Below are 17,321 nucleotides of genomic sequence, written 5' to 3'. Positions count from 1 at the left end.
GAGTAAAGCTGAGGCCAGGAAAGGCTTCCCTTGGCAGATAGGTACTACCTCACTTAATTGTATAGGCTAAGTAGGCCAGGTAACTATATCACCTTATCTACCAGTTGTAGCTCTTTGAAACCCCAAGTCCCTTTTCTATGCCAGATTTCAACATAAGAGTCTGTGCACCAAAATGTTCTAAACATTTTTACTTTGATCAAACTTTCTGTTTGGGGTTGGACTTTTTGAATATTCCCTACCAAAATGATTAATTACATATTTCTGTATTGGTGTTATTAATTCATTTGGATGCTTATTGTCTAATGATTTCATATTTTACCATGTTAAATACTATTTATATCTATATTATATTACACATAATATATAATATGTGAATTGTTATATTTATTATTTATAATTACTATAAATTAATGTACTATATTCATTTCTTTTAGATGTCTTTTGTCTAGTTATTTTGTATTTTACTGTATGAAGTCCCATACAAGGAATTTTCTTCCTTTTCTTTTTAAAACACATTTTATTGGGGGCTTATACAGCTTTTATAACAATCCACACATCAATTCCTCAGTTGTATCAAGCACATTTGTACATATGTTTCCATCATCATTTTCTAAGCATTTACTTTCTACTTAAGCCCTTGGTATCAACTCTTCTTTTTCCTCCCTCTACTCTTCCACCCGTGTGTACCTTGATAAATTATAGATTATTATTATTTTCATATCTTACACTGACCACTGTCTCCCTTCACCTATGTTTCTGTTGTTTATCACCCTGAGGGGATGGGTTAGGGTTATGCATCCATCATTGCAATCAGTTCCCCCTTCCTCCCTAATCGCCCACTACATTCCCCTTACTCTCTTGGTATGCTACTCCCATTTTTGTGCCTGAAGAATTTATCTGGCCTGGTTTCCGGGTGCCCTAAACTCTGATCTGTACCAGTGTATGTGCTCTGGCCTTGCCCGAAATAAAAGGCAGGACTGGGGTCATGATAGTGGGAGTGAGGAACCAGAGGAATATTGTGGGTTTCATTGGTGGAATACTGCACCCTGGTTTCCTAGGAAATTTCTTGAAGTCTTTATAAAAATATTTCTTTTGCTCTTTTTCATATAATGGAGGTTAGGTGGATAAATCATTTTTATGAAATGTGTTCCTGACTACCTTGATATTGTCACCTTTATTGGCATTTGCAAAGTCTAGGAATTAAAATGTCATTTTTTAAACATTTTATTAGGGGCTCATACAACTCTTATCACAATCCATACATATACATACATCAATTGTATAAAGCACATCTGTACATTCTTTGCCCTAATCATTCTCAAAGCATTTGCTCTCCACTTAAGCCCTTTGCATCAGGTCCTCTTTTATCCCCTTCCTCCCCGCTCCCCTCTCCCTAATGAGCCCTTGATAATTTATAAATTATTTTGTCATATCTTGCCCTATCTGGCATCTCCCTTCACCCCCTTTTCTATTGTCCATCCACCAGGGAGGAGGTCACATATATATCCCTGTAATCGGTTCCTCCTTTCCAACCCACTCACACTCTACTCTCCCAGTATCGCCCCTCACACCCCTGGTTCTGAAGGTATCATCCACCCTGGATTCCCTGTGCCTCCAGCCCCCATATGCACCAGTGTACATCCTCTGCTCTATCCAGACTTGCAAGGTAGAATTCATATCATGGTAGTTGGTGGGGAGGAAGCATTTAGGAACTGGGGGAGGGCTGTATTCTTCATTGGTGCTACATAGCACCCTGACTGACTCATCTCCTCCCCTTGACCCCTCTGTGAGGGGATCTCCAGTGGCCGACAAATGGGCTTTGGGTCTCCACTCTGCACTTCCCCCTTCATTCACTATGGTAAGTGATTTTTTTTTTTATGATGATGCCTTATACCTGATCCCTTCGACACCTCATAATCACACAGGTGGTATGCTTCTTCCATGTGGGCTTAGTTGCTTCTGAGCTAGATGGCCGCTTGTTCACCTTCAAGCCTTTAAGACCTCAGACACTATCTCTTTTGAATAAAATGTCATTTTAATCTGTATTTTAAACTCATCTAATTTTTCTTTGATGTTAGTCAGATGTTTTCCTTAAAATTCAAGGAAATTAGAATAAATACTCTATTATTTTCTCATTGCTAAGAAAAAATATCTTCTGTTTCACTCGTTAGGAATTTATTACAACTTTGTGATATATTTTTAAAGAAGGAGGCCTGGCGGCCTAGTAGATTATTGTGTCAGGCTGCTCACGACAAGATCAGCACTTCGAAACCTCTCGCTGCTCTACAAGATAAAAACATTTTACTTCTGTAAAGAGTTACATTCTTGGAAACCCATAGGAGTAGTTCTACTCTGTCTTGTGAGGTCTCTATGACTTGAAATGAGTGTAATTCATCCCTTTCATAATATTCTAAGGATTCTTTGAGAGCATCACTGAAATGCAACAATTTTTTTCTTTACAGACCTTGTTATGATGTTTGCATAATATGCGTATCTACTTGAGTGTCAATTTCAAAGATTTCTCAAAATCTGTGTGAGACTCTTCTGTTTCTGCTATATTTTGTATTTTTCTTTGTGTTCATTTTTAACTTCATTTTTGATACTAATTTTGTGCTTACCCTATTTAAGTTTAAATACCCCAAATGTCATCTTTCCAAATATTTATGAAAATTCTTTAAAATTATTTTATTTTCAAATGTCTACAGAATATATTTTAATAGATTCCTGAATAAATAGGTAAATTAATTTAGGCGTATAATCAGAATCAATTTCTTAACTACAGTAAAAGTAATAATAAAATTATAGTCCTCAGTAGGTGTTATTCTTTTATTTTGCTTCTTTTTTCCCGGTTTTCTTTTTAATTCTGCAAAAAAAAGTTTTAGCAATAAATTAGGCAGGTAAGTATGCAATAAAGTTTAGTAATAAATTTAGCTAAGAAAAGAAAAGAGAAAATGGTTAATGTTATATAAAAAAGTGCCGTACCTGTAGCTTGGGATACAATACTCAAGAGCTTCATGACTTAAAGATACAAAATGTAATATATCTTAAGTGAGTTAGAAGTAAAGACACATATTTTGCAAGCTTTTGCGGAATGAGGTGAGTGATGAAGACCAATCTTTATCTAATATATTTGAATAAATGTTTTGTACTTTTTGATATCAAACCAAAAGTGGTTTTCCCAAGTTGACATTACTTTATGCAATATGTGCATTTAAACACTACTTTTAACTAAATTAATTATTATAATGAGATACAATCTATCTCATCAACATGTCTAAGTTTTTAAATTCAGCCTTTACCAGACTTTTAAAATAATCTTCTCATTGGAAACTTTTAGTTATAATATGTTTTGAAATTTATAATACATTACACCTTTTAAGAGTGTCTCTGGAAATAAAATCTTACCTCATTTTCTGAATAATTGAAAAAGAAATAACGTTTTAAATGCACAGAGAAAATTTTACTTAGCATATCAATATTAGAAGATAGAATACTGGGGTTCGTTCCATAAATACACTACTCTACAGAGTTTATAAAACGTGTGACAGCATTGTCATTAAATTGAGGCCTCCTGCCTCTTAGAACAGAACTTGATGCTGTAAATACAGCATCTTATTCTCAAAAGTACGTATAATTTATATATAGTAAAATACATAAAATTGCATTTACCTAATTGTAATAAAAATACTTTCTTTTAAAAACAATGTCACCTTTCTCCTTACAAACATAGCACTAGTAGAGTTAGCAGTTCCCAGAATAGCTTAATCTAAGAAAATAATATGCATGATTTGTAATTAGTGAGATAATTTGTGTCAAAAATATTTTCTCCTATATATAGATCTTATATTTTACAAATCAGTTTAACTCTTTAAGAGCCTCATGTTATATTTTATTATGTCAATATGAAACTAATACCATAAAACTAATAAATGAATTAAGTTGTTATTTAGTAAACTCTTTGGGTTTTTAAGATTGTAAATATTGATTGCAACAGGCAGCCTCATCTTTCTCCCCTGAAAGTGAGGAGGACTTGAAGTAGCTGTTGATGAAGGTCCAGGATTACAGCGTCCTGTAGGTGAAGAGAACCAAAATCCTCACAACGAGGCCAGTAGCTAACCTCATGATAAATGGAGAAAAGTTTGAAGTTGTCAAGGAGTTCATCTTGCTCGCATCCACAATTGCGATTCATGGAAGCAGCAGTCAAGAGACCAAAAGATTAACAGCTTTAGGCGAATCTGCTGCACAAGCCCCCTTGAGAGTATTGAACAGCTAGAATGTCCATTGAGGATAAAGGTACCCCTGACCCAAGCCCTGGTATTCTCTATGGCATTATATGCATGGCGGAGTGGGATACTGAATAAGGAAGAGCGTAGAAGAATAGATACATTTGAATTGTGGTGCTGGAGAAGAATATTGAAAGTACCATGGACAAACAGATCTGTATTGGAAGAAGTAAGGCCAAAGTGATCCTGAGAGGCAAGAATGGCAAGACTTCCTGTCTCGTGTTTGGTAAAATGGAGGCATGATGAAAAAGAGGAAGACGCTCGATGAGACAGATTGGCACATTGGCTACAACAATAGGCTCATGAGGGTGCCATAGGACTGTGCAGTTCTGGGTTCTGTTGTGCACAGGGTTGCTATGGGCTGGAACCAACCAACTAGATGGCACCTACCAGCAGCAACCAAAATGCATTCCCTGGTCTCACATATAAAAGCGTTTGAGAAATAAGAAAATGAATGCAACACTCAATAAAAATTGTGATTTCCTAGTAAAGGAAAAGGAAAGATTAATATTGGGTAGGTCAGAACATGCCCTGGTAGTGCATGGTTATGTACTGGGTTGCTCTGGGAGAAAGATGAGGCGTTTTGCTCCATCCACGGTCGCAGTGTCTGAAACCCACTGGGGCGCTTCTACTCTGTCCTGTGGTGTTGCTATGAGCTGGAAGAGACTCAGGGGCGGTGAGTTTGGTTTGAGTGGCAAACTGCAGCCGCTCCAATCAACACTATTTCATGCAAAGCACAGCTTCTTTACAGTTTTGTTACATATGAAAGTTGCAGTTCACATTATCCAAAACCAGAAAATAAAAGTATCTGCTGAGTTTCTTTCCTCCTCTATGTACTTGGCTGAAAAGCCAATACTAGTTATAGAATTGTCTTCAGCTGTTACCTTTGCAGCATGTTGGTGACCATATAAGGCTCATGGAGCTCACCTGAAAACAATTAAAGAGAAATGGCTGAAGTTTTCTCCTCAGACAGATGAGATCACAGGGAGAATGACATTGTCCTATCCAGAAAGGAATCTAATTCTAATTTGGGTGTCCAAGAAAAAGAACTGACTTTAAATCAAACCGTAAAAACCCCCCTCTTGCAGTTGCAGTGTGTGGGTAGTGGTCAAGAGAGTCTGGCTAATAAACACGCTATTTAGAGAAACAAAACATACAAGATAAAGAGTTGACATATTTTCAAGCATAGAACAAAACACAATTGTCCTTGAAAATACATTTATAAAGTTTCTACTTACAGCAAAATAATGAGAAGCATGAGGAAAAACTTTCTTACAGAAATTGAATAATTTGCTCTAATCCTATAAACTAATATAGACAATTTAGAGAAACATCCAGTTTCCATAACTTTCTTCTTTAAAGGGAATAGAAGATTGGAATTGATTTGTATTTGAATTGCTTACAAGGTTTCCTGTGTATGCAGTTGGATTTGGAGATGGGTGGAGAGTTGGTGGAGTCACAAGGTGGAGTAGAAGAGCTTGCAGGAAATAAGTCTTCTTCCATTCCCTCATCTTCTCCAAACGATTTCCTTAATGAGTGATCAAGGATTTCACTGATTTAGACCCTTGATGACACTCATGGAAGCAGCAGTCATTAGCACTGGTGGCGCAGTGAGTTATCTGTTGTGTTGCTAACTGCAAGGCTGACAGTTTGAAACCCCCAGCTGATCCATGGGAGAAAGAGGAGGCTTTCTACTCCTGTGAAGAGTTACTGTCTCAGCTACACCCTGTTTTAGAGTCACTAAAAGTTATATATGGATCTCTATCTCTATCTATACATACGTAGACATGCATATATATGTGTAACATATAATTATCTGAAAAGGGTACTCCATATTTAGACAAACCTTTTCTTGTTATTTGGGAATTCAAAATTCACTCCCATTGGAGTCATTATTATTCATAGTGACTCTGTAGGCCTACTCACTTCATGCTCCCCAGACAAACAGTTACTGAAGTAGAAAGCCTCACCTCTCTCTCTCTCTCTCTCTCTCTCTCTCTCTCTCTCTCTCTCTCTCTCTCTCTCTCTCTCTTTCTCCTGTAGATTGGCTGGTAGTTTTCAATGGCAGATGTTGTGGCTAGCAGCCCACCTCATAAATCACTATGCCACCAAAGCTCCTTTAATTAAATACTTTTTTTTTTGGGGGGGGGGTAAATGATTACATGTTGTATTAAGGAGCCCTGGTAATGCTGGTAAATCCACTTGCTGATCTTCCAGAGGCTGTGTGTTCCTATAGATATTTACAGCCATGGAAACCTCAGAGAGTCATAATGAATTGGAATGGATACAATGGCAGGGGATATTTAGATGTGTTATATTAATGTCACACTCCCTGCATGAAATACAAGGAATCTGGTAAAAATAAAGTGTTATATGTGTCTTAGCCTTATCTATATTAAATAGTATGGAATATAAAATCTGAAATATGTATTTATATATTTGTTCTATTTCAGTAATGGGAAATGAAGGAATTTATGTTATACTGAAAGGCCTAGCTCAACCGCAAGCCGAGATGTATGCAGTTCTTGATGAAAATGTATCTCACTGTTTCCAAAGCTCGCTTTACAATGATGATATCAAAATCTCTACAATTCCTTGGATATCCCCTAGTTCACGTGATTCATTGGTAAGAACTGAATATTTACTTTTTTCCATGAGTAGCAAGGTGACATTCTTATGAAATGTTATCTCTCCAACTATTTTAAATATATAATCCACTGTTAATACCGAATTTAAAATTGATCTCAACGTTTTCCAAGACAGCACATGGATTCTGCAAATGGTATTTCTGCTAACATATTTAGATGAACTGTAAATATATCCTTGTTTATAATATAGCAAACAGGGAGCAAATGTATTTAAACTGCTTAGCCATAACCAAACACATTAGAGAGTATGTCCCTGGTTCTCGGGGATTAAATCTACAATCAGGTTTAGGGCATAGAGAGCCTCCTGGTGAATATTGGCCCAACCCACCCAGGTATTACCACCCAGTGGGCACTGTCATTGTGTCCTTAGAAGGTCATCCCATCATTCTATGGGGTCAGCTGCTTCAGGATGATGGACAACATGGTAAGACCAAATACATTGCATTTGCTGTGAAATGAATCCTTTGATCTGAGGTGATACCATGCTGGTGGATAAATCATTTTATAAGAGCAGGGATGGTGGTTTTGCAGAAGCATCATATGCAGGTCTGTTAGTTCGGGTACACTAGAGAAACAAATGCACAGAAACTCATATGTGTAATAGAGAGACTATTATATAAAGGGTAATTGTACATTAAGAAAGCATCCCAACCCAATCCAGTCTAAGCCCAGAAGTCCGATTTTCCCCATATGTCCAATACCAATGTATAAAGTCCTCTTCAGACTCATGAAACATGGGCAATGACCCCGCATGCAGGATGATCACAGGCCAGTGGGGATGTAAGCCTCCCAGTGCTGGCAGGGGTCTCCACATGGCTTCTCCAAGTCCAGGGTTTTGACTGCATCAGGGTAGGTCCATGTGGCTTCTCCTCAGAGATAGCTCGCAGGAAGTCGGCCTTGTCAGTAGAGTATCTCACAGGGAGAGGCAGAGGGAGAAAAGTGTCTCCCACCTCCAAGGGAGAAAGACTGGATTTTCCAGAATTCTCGGGTAAAGGTCATGCCCACACAGAGGCCTCATTGACTATGACTAGACTCCCACCTTATACTCTTAATCGTCAAATTGACAAATGATTATATATCTACCACAGTAGAGAAGGCAAATTCATATCCAGAATCAGTCTATTTCAGTAAGAATAAAAAATGCTCTTTGCATGATTGAAATGGTCTTTTATAGTCAACCTACCACCAAGTTTTTGGCTCATCCCCTGAGGAACGATAACATATCATAGACTCATTGATGGTCTCTGCTGCTGATGGCACTGGGCAGGGGCCATTGCTAAGTCAGTCTTGGTGAGTAGAAGTCCCTGTTGAGCCCATATGTGACTTCCACCCCTCGCAAAGGGCCATGGCTTCCCCTTACTTCATCTTTAAACTGGCCTCAGGCTGGGAATTGATTGAAAGTCAGTGGATTAATTCTGGCAATTTGACGAAGACTGTCATTCTGATGACCTAAAATTGGAGGCAACCTCACCACCCATGCTCCAAAGCAAATCAACCAAAAAAACTTTTAGATCTGCCAGCCACTTGAACTGAAATACCGAATGAAGAATCTGCTTTGCCAACCCATGTAAACAACTTCAGACCAATCCAACTTACGGTCCTTGTACCATTGTCCCACAGTCCTAAAAACCTTTCCCACACGTATTTTCCAGGTTATTGTTTTTAAATAGTCACACATTTTCCCAATATTTTAGGCAAGTCGTACCTCTCTTCCTGGGTCATCAATCATGTGGATTTCACCATTGGGGATCAGGTGAGACTTATGTCTAGATACAGTTCTAGAAGCAAAAAAAATGGTCAGTGAGTGTGTTTCATGGACAGACTCAGCAGTTTCTTGTTGAGCATCTGCCTCAGGCAATGTCCCGGATGAAGCCTCAGGTATTCTGTCAGTGTGTACGTGTGAGCTGATCTCAAGTGAAGGTGGAGGGACAGGAGTCTTACTGACAGTGCTTTCATCTCTACAGATGGGAGGGAGTGCTGGTGGCCCAAGTGTCTCAGTGGACTTTAGGAAACCAGTGTCACCATCTCCCTGCTTATCTTCCCAGACAGCCCCATCCCAATGTCAGGGTCCCATTTTTCCCCAAACAACACCGACTCATTAACATCAGACACCATTCAGGGTTGAGAGTTTATTTGACATTATAATCCGGTCACTTTGATGATAACATTCTTGGTTTGATTTTTGGCAATATCAACTGAGATGCTGAAAGAAATAAGGCTTTCCTTTAGGGCACAAGTGGAAACGTTGAGGTTTTTTATGAGGTGCTTGAGATGTACCTTCAAATCCCCGAGCCCCTCTCTTTCCTTTACCACTTTTTATATTGTAAATAGTATCAGGCACCTGGCTTCCATATACTTCCCATTCTGATGAAATTGCTGAACAAATAGATCCATTTTCTGAACAAATTGCATCAATAAATGTCCACACAGCTGTAGAGGCAGCTACATCCAGTCTAGTGTAACTACTTGGATCAGAGGCACCCCCTTCACAAGCCGGTCTTCTGCACAAAAGCACTCAGCTTTACTTGCTTCGTGGATCAGGGTATTGACTACTCTGTCCCATCCCCTGGCCGCTGGTGCGGCTGCTGTGCCTCTGTCCTCCAGATCCAGGAGGCTCACTGCACAGAGATTTCAGGTCCAGAGGATGCTGCTCTCCACTCCTGGTTCTTGCTGGGAATGAGCGACTCAAAGGGCTCGTTTTAGATGCAGCAGAATCTCTTTCCAGGGAATTCAGCTCACAGTTACCAGCAGGTGAATCTCATCAGTATCTTCCCTTCTCTTCATCCCAGGCTCAGGCAGGAAAAGGTCCTATGGCAAGAGTTACAGAGGTTCGCTAAAGAACCGCATCAACTACTTTACTATCCCTGTAGTCTTGGTCAGCCAGAAAAATCCATCTGTTACTGCCATCAAATCCATATGTATTCTTTCAATCACTTCCTAAATTATTACTTTAAGTACTTTTTAAATACTTTAAAAAAGTATTTATACTTAAAGTAGATGAGCGAGGCCATTCCCCTGAAACTCTAGCCACTGGACGAGGCCCCTCTCATGTTACCAGTCCTTGTTCAGACCTACGGGACTATGGATCCAGCTCCGACTTTCCCTTCTTTGTGAGTGAGCTCTAAAAGCAGCCATAGGTTTGGCCTCGTGAGTGACTAACCAGTGGTGGAGTATAACATGGGCCTGAGGGTCACATGATCTTGCAACTTACTTACATGGCGCCTCAATCAGACGCTCGGTCTCTATCCACCTGGCCACACCGACATGTCCCGAGGTGCTTTTCAAGCAAGATAGGATTTTTACTGTAGATGACACGGACTTCTTTCAGGAATCCCGAGGTCTACATTGAGATTCTCCTACTGGGAACTGCTATAAACTCTGCATGGTGGTTTTTGTCTAGCATAAATCTTTAATGCCATAGGGTCTGCTCGTAATAAGCCACAGGAGAGAGCCTGTGTGCACTGAAGCCCGGACCTGCAGCAGAGCCTGTCTGTGCTGAGCTCTGCTCAATGCTGGCAGCTCCCCGTGTCACTGTCGAAGCACTGAAGTGCACTCGTACGTGTGGAAGATGCCTCCGGAACCCCAGGGGCCTACCACACATTGTGCTTCCTTCATCAGAGTGGGAGGGGTGCAATGCATTCTTCTGTGCCTTGCTGTGGAAGATTGTTCTGGTACATTCCACACCACTGAAGATTTAAAAACGATCACAGATGTAGTCCCTAAATATCAATAGGTTTTATCTCTCACCATCTGGATTCCATATATCGTACTAAAGGTTCCAAATTACTTAGCATCTCGTGCCTTTTATTAACATGCTATAGTGGATCAGAGTTATGTTCTGTATTAGATCCAGTAGGTCAGACAGTCCAAATTCCTTTTGATTGTGTTACATAAGACAAGTGGAGCACAAGTTATCAGCATCCTGGGAAAAGGACCATAATTGTGCTATTTTTGACCCACGTGAAGGAGACCTGCCTGTGGTCCTCTTCTTTGATATTGCTGTTGTTAGTCACATCCAGTGATCTCCCGATTCATATCAGCCTTTTGTCTGAAGGAAGGAAACCTTACCTGGTGCCGACCACCTTCCTAATTGTTGGTAGGTGTGAATCACTGTTGTGTTTTTGTGCCCGTCTATTTCACTGAGCAGTGGCATTGTTTTGGTTGACCTTCTAGTTGGCCAACATGATGTCACTAATTTTTTAGCAAGTGGTCTTTCCTGACTCTGTGTCCAAAAGAACACTCTGCTGCGTTATCTTTAGATTGGTTCTTTCTTTTGCTAGTATGCTTGACAAACACCACAATTCCAACACATCCAGTTTTCTTCACTCTGCCTTTGTTTATTGTACAGTTTTTGCATGCATATTGAAAATATCTCATTAGTGCTGCTTTTTATTCAAGTTTGTAAAAATCACCCCCTATATTCCAGAATCCACTTGATTTTTTTGAGAACCCAGCTGGCTGAGTAGATCAGGATATGTTGAAGACACTATTCTTGTAGCCTACTCATTTTTGCCAGCAGCAGTGATCTCTGCTATTGTATTTGAGATGTGATAGCAGTTCTGATGGATGATCTTGACGGAGGAGCTTATAGGTTGGGCTGCTAAGTGAAAGGCCAGCAGTTTGAAACCACCAAGTGCTCCCTAGAGAAAGAAGAGGTTTTCTATTTCCATGAAAATTTATTGTCTTGAAAACCCAGAAGGGCAGACCAACTCTGAGGTACGACCAACTCTGTGACAGTGAAAGTTGGTGGGACAGGCGAGGGAGCGATGATTCCACTGTTTCCCCCAGACCTCATCAATGTGATAGCTGTCACCACACAGGTGAATGAAAGTCTGCTCAGCTCCATGCACCTCCTTCAGAGTAAACATTTAGGGGAGCGACCTTGGAAATTAGTATGGGGTCAGCCTCTAGGTCCAATGTACCTACCGTGAACCAGATTTGGACACCCACTTCACTTTCTATGCATGCCTTATAGTTCCTCCTTGACAAGGCCATGGTGACACTTAATGTCTCAAATTTGAAAGTCACTATTCACTTTCAGTGGTCAGTTCCTTTTTCTGCACCCTGACGTTGGCAGAGAATACCTGCTGAGGTCGAGAATTTAAATCTTTGGGGAGCTCTGCCATCCTCTTCATTGAATTGTGGACCCAGTCCCAATTTGTCCTTGTCCTCAAACTAGCAGAGATTTTCGTTGTATGCCTCCAAAGGGGCTCGAATACAATTGTTCACCAGTCACTGACAGCCCTCTGCCTGCTGTCTCCCAATGAGTAGGCTTATTCCAAAGTTTTTACAATTATTCTTCCCCCCAACATATCAAAAGAGCATACACAATAGAGGGATGGGAATAAACTGGTAACAACAGAGAATGCATCGGAGAGATGACTATAGGTGAAGAAAGTGATAGCGCTGACTTGAACAGTTAACATCTTGTCAGGTCAACCCCCCTCCACACATTGGGCCTGATCTGTTCTTTAACATTTCTGGGTTTTTTTTGTTTTTGTTTTTTATATTAGGGTTTAGCTTTGATATATTTTGTCATTGGGGTAGCCCTCTTGAATTTTTGTTATGTGTTTTTCTGGTTTTTGGTTGTTTGTTTTTCATTCATTGTTGTTGTTTTCAGTATATGAACCTTAGGTTTGATGAACCTCCAGGGACAGAAAGTAGAATGAAAGTTTCCTGGGGTGCACAGTGGGGAATGAGGGGGTTGTGAAGCAAAGATGATATAAAGGAGTTCAGGAAGAAAGAGAACGTTTTGAAACTGATGGTGGTAGCAATTGTACAACACTGCTTGATGTGATTGAATTATGGAATGATATGACATCTGTTTAACTCCCAATAAAATGATTTTGAAAAAAATTAAAAAGATCATATGTATTGTTGCCAGTGGCCTTTCATTAGGTCAGCACCATTTAAGAGCTTAACAAATTCATTGTGAAAACAGACCAGTGGATATCAGAAACTCATCACAACAATAAGGGGATTCATTGTTAGTTGCATGGCAGGCTGGTGTGTTCTAAAATATCTCTCTGTGTGTGTGTGTGTGTGTGTGTGTGTGTGTGTGATTTCTAGTAGCATGTTTTAGAACAAAAACCAAAAATAGAAATCAAGCCAGCCCATTGTGTTAAGTGTCAGCATTGTTAGTTTTGTTGTTGATTTTTAAGTCAGCTTAAAGTGAAGCATGTAATTATTACCTGTATTTATTTTAGATAGCTAAAAGCTTATCTTTGCCAACTCTTCCCTCAACAAGACGTATGTATTAGTTATATTTGTAAAACATGTTTTTTCTGGTTTAACTTTAAGAAACTGATTTTTTATATCAAAATATTATTAATCACAAATATTTTTGCCTTGGTGAGTGTACTGTTTTTGCACAAATAATCAAAGGATTGTATTTTTCTATATACTTTGATTGGGCTTTCTTGCTATCGCTATGATTTGTTTATTGTGCTGTCTCAGAGAAACAAAACACCAAGAAGAAGAAACAAGTATTAGCATGTTCACTCTTCAGTTTAATTCTCAAACCCTTTTGTAAACAAGAGGGTATCATCTGAGTGCAATGAACATAAGTGAAGCAACATACAGTCTCTGGATCAAGTTATAGTTATAAATTAAATTTGTTAGAATGGTTATCGGCTGTGTCCAATATCTGATACAGAGGGTTGTGAAATGCAATTTTGCAATTATTCAGGAAACAGTTTGTTTTTAACCTTTCTTGACAAAGGTTTATACATTAAGGCTACAAACTTTTCATTGGAGGGCTTTAGATTAAGAGAGAAATAGAATATATATTAATTTCTTTTATAAGATCACCAAATTAATTGTTCTAAGTAGCTTAAGTTATTTAATTCAATGCATCTGTCTTTTTAAAAAAAAATACCCCACATTTTTTCAAATGGCAATTGTGAATAAATTTTCAAAATTTAAAGAAAGTAATCTAAGTATGTTTGTTAAATGGTGATTACTATGCATACACACTGTTATATTACAGGCATACATTGATTAATTGTACTCTGCTTTATTGTACTTCAAATATACTTGATTATTACAAATTACTGGTGTGTGCAACCTAGTGTAAAACAAGTCTACCGGCATTGTTTTCTCAACAGCACGTCTTCACATAGTGTCTGTGTGTCACATTTTCGTAATTCTCATAATCTTTCAAACTTTTCACAAAGGTAATGCACATTGAGGTGCTGGTTCAGTGTAAACATAAGTTTATATGTACTGAAAAGAGCAAAAACACTCTTGTGACTCTATTGTGTTATTCAATTTAATGCAGTGATCTGGAACTGCATACACAATATAAGGCTAAATCAGAAAGGGTTGCTAGAAAAATCTTAGAAACCTTTATTAAACAAAAATATGAGGCTATTGTTTCTCAATATGTTCTCCATCTAGGTCCATCAACACACTTCTGGAAACAAGGTTTCAATATTGTTAATCCTTCCTGAACTATTCTGCAAAGGTGATTCATACGGGTTTAAATCTCTTGTTTTCCTTTTCTTACTTCATATTCTATTTCCCTCACTAGTTTTGTTCCCTGGGCTGCCTCATACAGGATCAGCAAGAGAGGAACGGTGCCAGGAGAGAGGGGAAATCCTCAGTTAGAGCTCCCGGATCTGGTGTCAATCAAAACAGGCAGAATTGTTTATGGAAAGGTTAGAAACAAAATAACCCAGCTTCAGATGTAGTTGGAGGATTTGCTAAGAAATAATAGCTTCACATTTGACATTTTTATTTAATTAAAAATTATATGATTTTCCAGCAATACTTTTTTAGTTACCCTCCTCTATAGGTTTACATAGATCGGCTACAAAAATATAACATGTTACCGTTGTTGGATGCTATTGAATCAGTTCTGACTCATAGTGACCCTATGCAGACATTTTTTTCACTTATTGACTATCTTGTTATCATTTGCATTTACAAAATCATGAGAAAATTTACTGTTCAGTTATTTTTGCTTATTAACTTATGTTTGACAGTCACACGTGCCAGAATGCATACCTAGGGTCACACTGACTGTGATGGTTAAGGTTATATGTCAACTTAGCTGGATCATGACCCTCATAGATTTGGCAGTTCTGCAATATTGAAATGTGGCAGTCTGCTAAAATATATTTTGGTAGTTGTGCAACAGAGAAATTGAGCAGTTAAGTAATGGTGCTTGCTCCCTCCATTTTATGATTTGATGTGGTCATCTTTCATTTTTGCCTACTACCCATTTTCAAATACTGACCTGGTATATACCGTTTACTATGTGAATAAGTAGGTAGGAGGGTAAAAATATATATTCACATATAAATTTAACATGCTAGCATAGCTAACAAAAGTTATTTTGCTTTCTTATGTGTATGAATATTTAAAAGCACATATATTTGCATATTGATTTCTGAAAGATGAAATTTTGCAAATAATTTTTTTTCTGGAAACTCAGACCTCTTTAGTGAAACCATGATTGAAAATGTACCTTTAACCTGAGACCTTTGCAACAAACACATGTACTCCAAAAGCAACTCATTAAACTACTTTTCAAAAAGAATGTTTTTCTTTATGATAACACAGATTTACAGTCAAACAGGCAACTTTTATTCAGCATTGTGTATATGAGAATTTTTGCATGATGTACTGTGGCAGGTATACAACACAGTATTGGAATGATGGGATAGTAAGAGGTAAGCACCCTGTGCTACAGATCAGATATTTACTTCATAATATTAAATGAAGTCACTGAGAAAAATGTCCTAGCATATTAATAAGCTTACCGTATAGACATTGAATAAATTCCACTTTCAAAAAGGAGAAAGAGGCTTAGCAAAGGAACAGCACTAGAACTGTCACAGAGTCCTCAAAACCAGGAGCAAAGACATACAAATTCCTCACCTCATTTTCCAGCGAGAGTTTGACATCAGTCATCAGATTTGCTTGCCTAGTTATTTTCTGTGACCTATTGTGAGCATTTGCTTGATGGGTTGAAAGCATTCTAGCTAGGAGAAAATAGGCTAAACTGGAGCTATGGAATTTAATTCCAAAAAAGTTCAAACTTTAATCTGAGACCCTTTTTTTTTTGCTTTCTTTATCAAGTTAGTTAATTAACTCTGAAATTAAACATGATATGATTCTCTAATTATATATTATTCTTTAGCAGGTGGGGTGATTGTAATCTTGAAAATCTTTGCAAAGTTAGTATAGTTCTATAATAATAATAATAATAATAATAAATTAGATGCGTATTTTCTTACGGCCGTCATGCTCATATAAAGATTGAGGCAGTTGTACACTCTTCACATCTTTTGTAGGTCTTGCCATTTGTTTTTGAAAATTTGTAAGCATGTCTCAAACAGGCATACAAATCAGCACACAAACACATTCAAATAAATCATTTGTAACAAGGCTCATGCAAATGTATTGTTACAGATTTCAGGAACTTGAGTTGTAGCTCAGAGAAGAGATGGTTTGTAGATCAATGGCGAAGCACTACCCTTGTAATGCTTTTCATAGAATTACATGAACTATAGGGACCGCCAGTGATTTGCATGCTCCTTAGAAGCAAGGATGGGCAAGACTTCTCATGTTTTGAACAGATTATCAGGAGAGACAAGGCCCTGGAAAAGGACATCTTGCTTGGTCAAGTAGAAGGTCAACATACAAGTAAGGGGTTAACACCGTGGCTGCAACAACGCACTTAAACATAGCAATGACTGTGAGGATGGTGCAACGGTGGGCCATGCTTCCCGTGTTGTACACAAGGTCACTGTGAATTGGAACCAACTCCATGGCACCTAATGACAATGGACAGCAATGAGTGAGAGTGTGCCCCACCTACACCGCTGGCTCATCTAGTGACCAAGGTAGCACAGTGGGTAAGAAAACAGACACTGAAGTAAGACCACTTCTTATAGTGATGGACATGTGAGCAGGGTGGCTTAGATTCTCTGCTCCAGATTCTTTATCTTTAAAAGTCGGGCTAGTAAAAACCATCTCATTGGCCATGGTCTCCATTAAATTGCTGATGCAAAGCACTGAGACCAATGCTTAGTACATCGGGAAAGCTCAGTATTATTTGCAGTTAATGTTGTTTCTTCTGGTGTTCTGATTTTCATTTCCTCTCATTCATTTTATCCATATTTAATTGGAGACTCATTATTTCTTTGTAATATATCACTACCACCCTATGTCCTTCTAGTTAACTTTTCATTAACCCCTTCAAATAAAGTTTAACATCGTTAATAGCATGACTTTATGTTGTCCCCATGGCATAAAATGTTGTGGAGAAATGATCACTAATTTTGGTACTATTATATGATATTTCTTGATAAAAATGATGAATATTCCAAATAAAAGATCAAATCCTATATTTTAGGTTCCATTAATCTTCTGCTTGAATATA

The 17,321-nt window shown here is 38.4% G+C and overlaps 1 protein-coding gene across 1 annotated transcript in view; it reads left to right on the top strand.

The window, feature by feature from the left end:
* CNBD1 (cyclic nucleotide binding domain containing 1) overlaps positions 1-17,321 on the top strand; it is a 308,432-nt gene that overhangs the window by 203,916 nt on the left and 87,195 nt on the right. Inside the window, exon 7 of the mRNA XM_075550829.1 lies at positions 6,737-6,909. Coding sequence (XP_075406944.1) covers positions 6,737-6,909 — 173 coding nt within the window. The remainder of the gene's footprint in view (positions 1-6,736; positions 6,910-17,321) is intronic.

This window comes from Tenrec ecaudatus, chromosome 5 (genome assembly GCF_050624435.1).
Source record: "Tenrec ecaudatus isolate mTenEca1 chromosome 5, mTenEca1.hap1, whole genome shotgun sequence".
NCBI classification, from domain to species: domain Eukaryota; kingdom Metazoa; phylum Chordata; class Mammalia; order Afrosoricida; family Tenrecidae; genus Tenrec; species Tenrec ecaudatus.
This window is presented reverse-complemented; position numbering and strand designations above follow the sequence as displayed.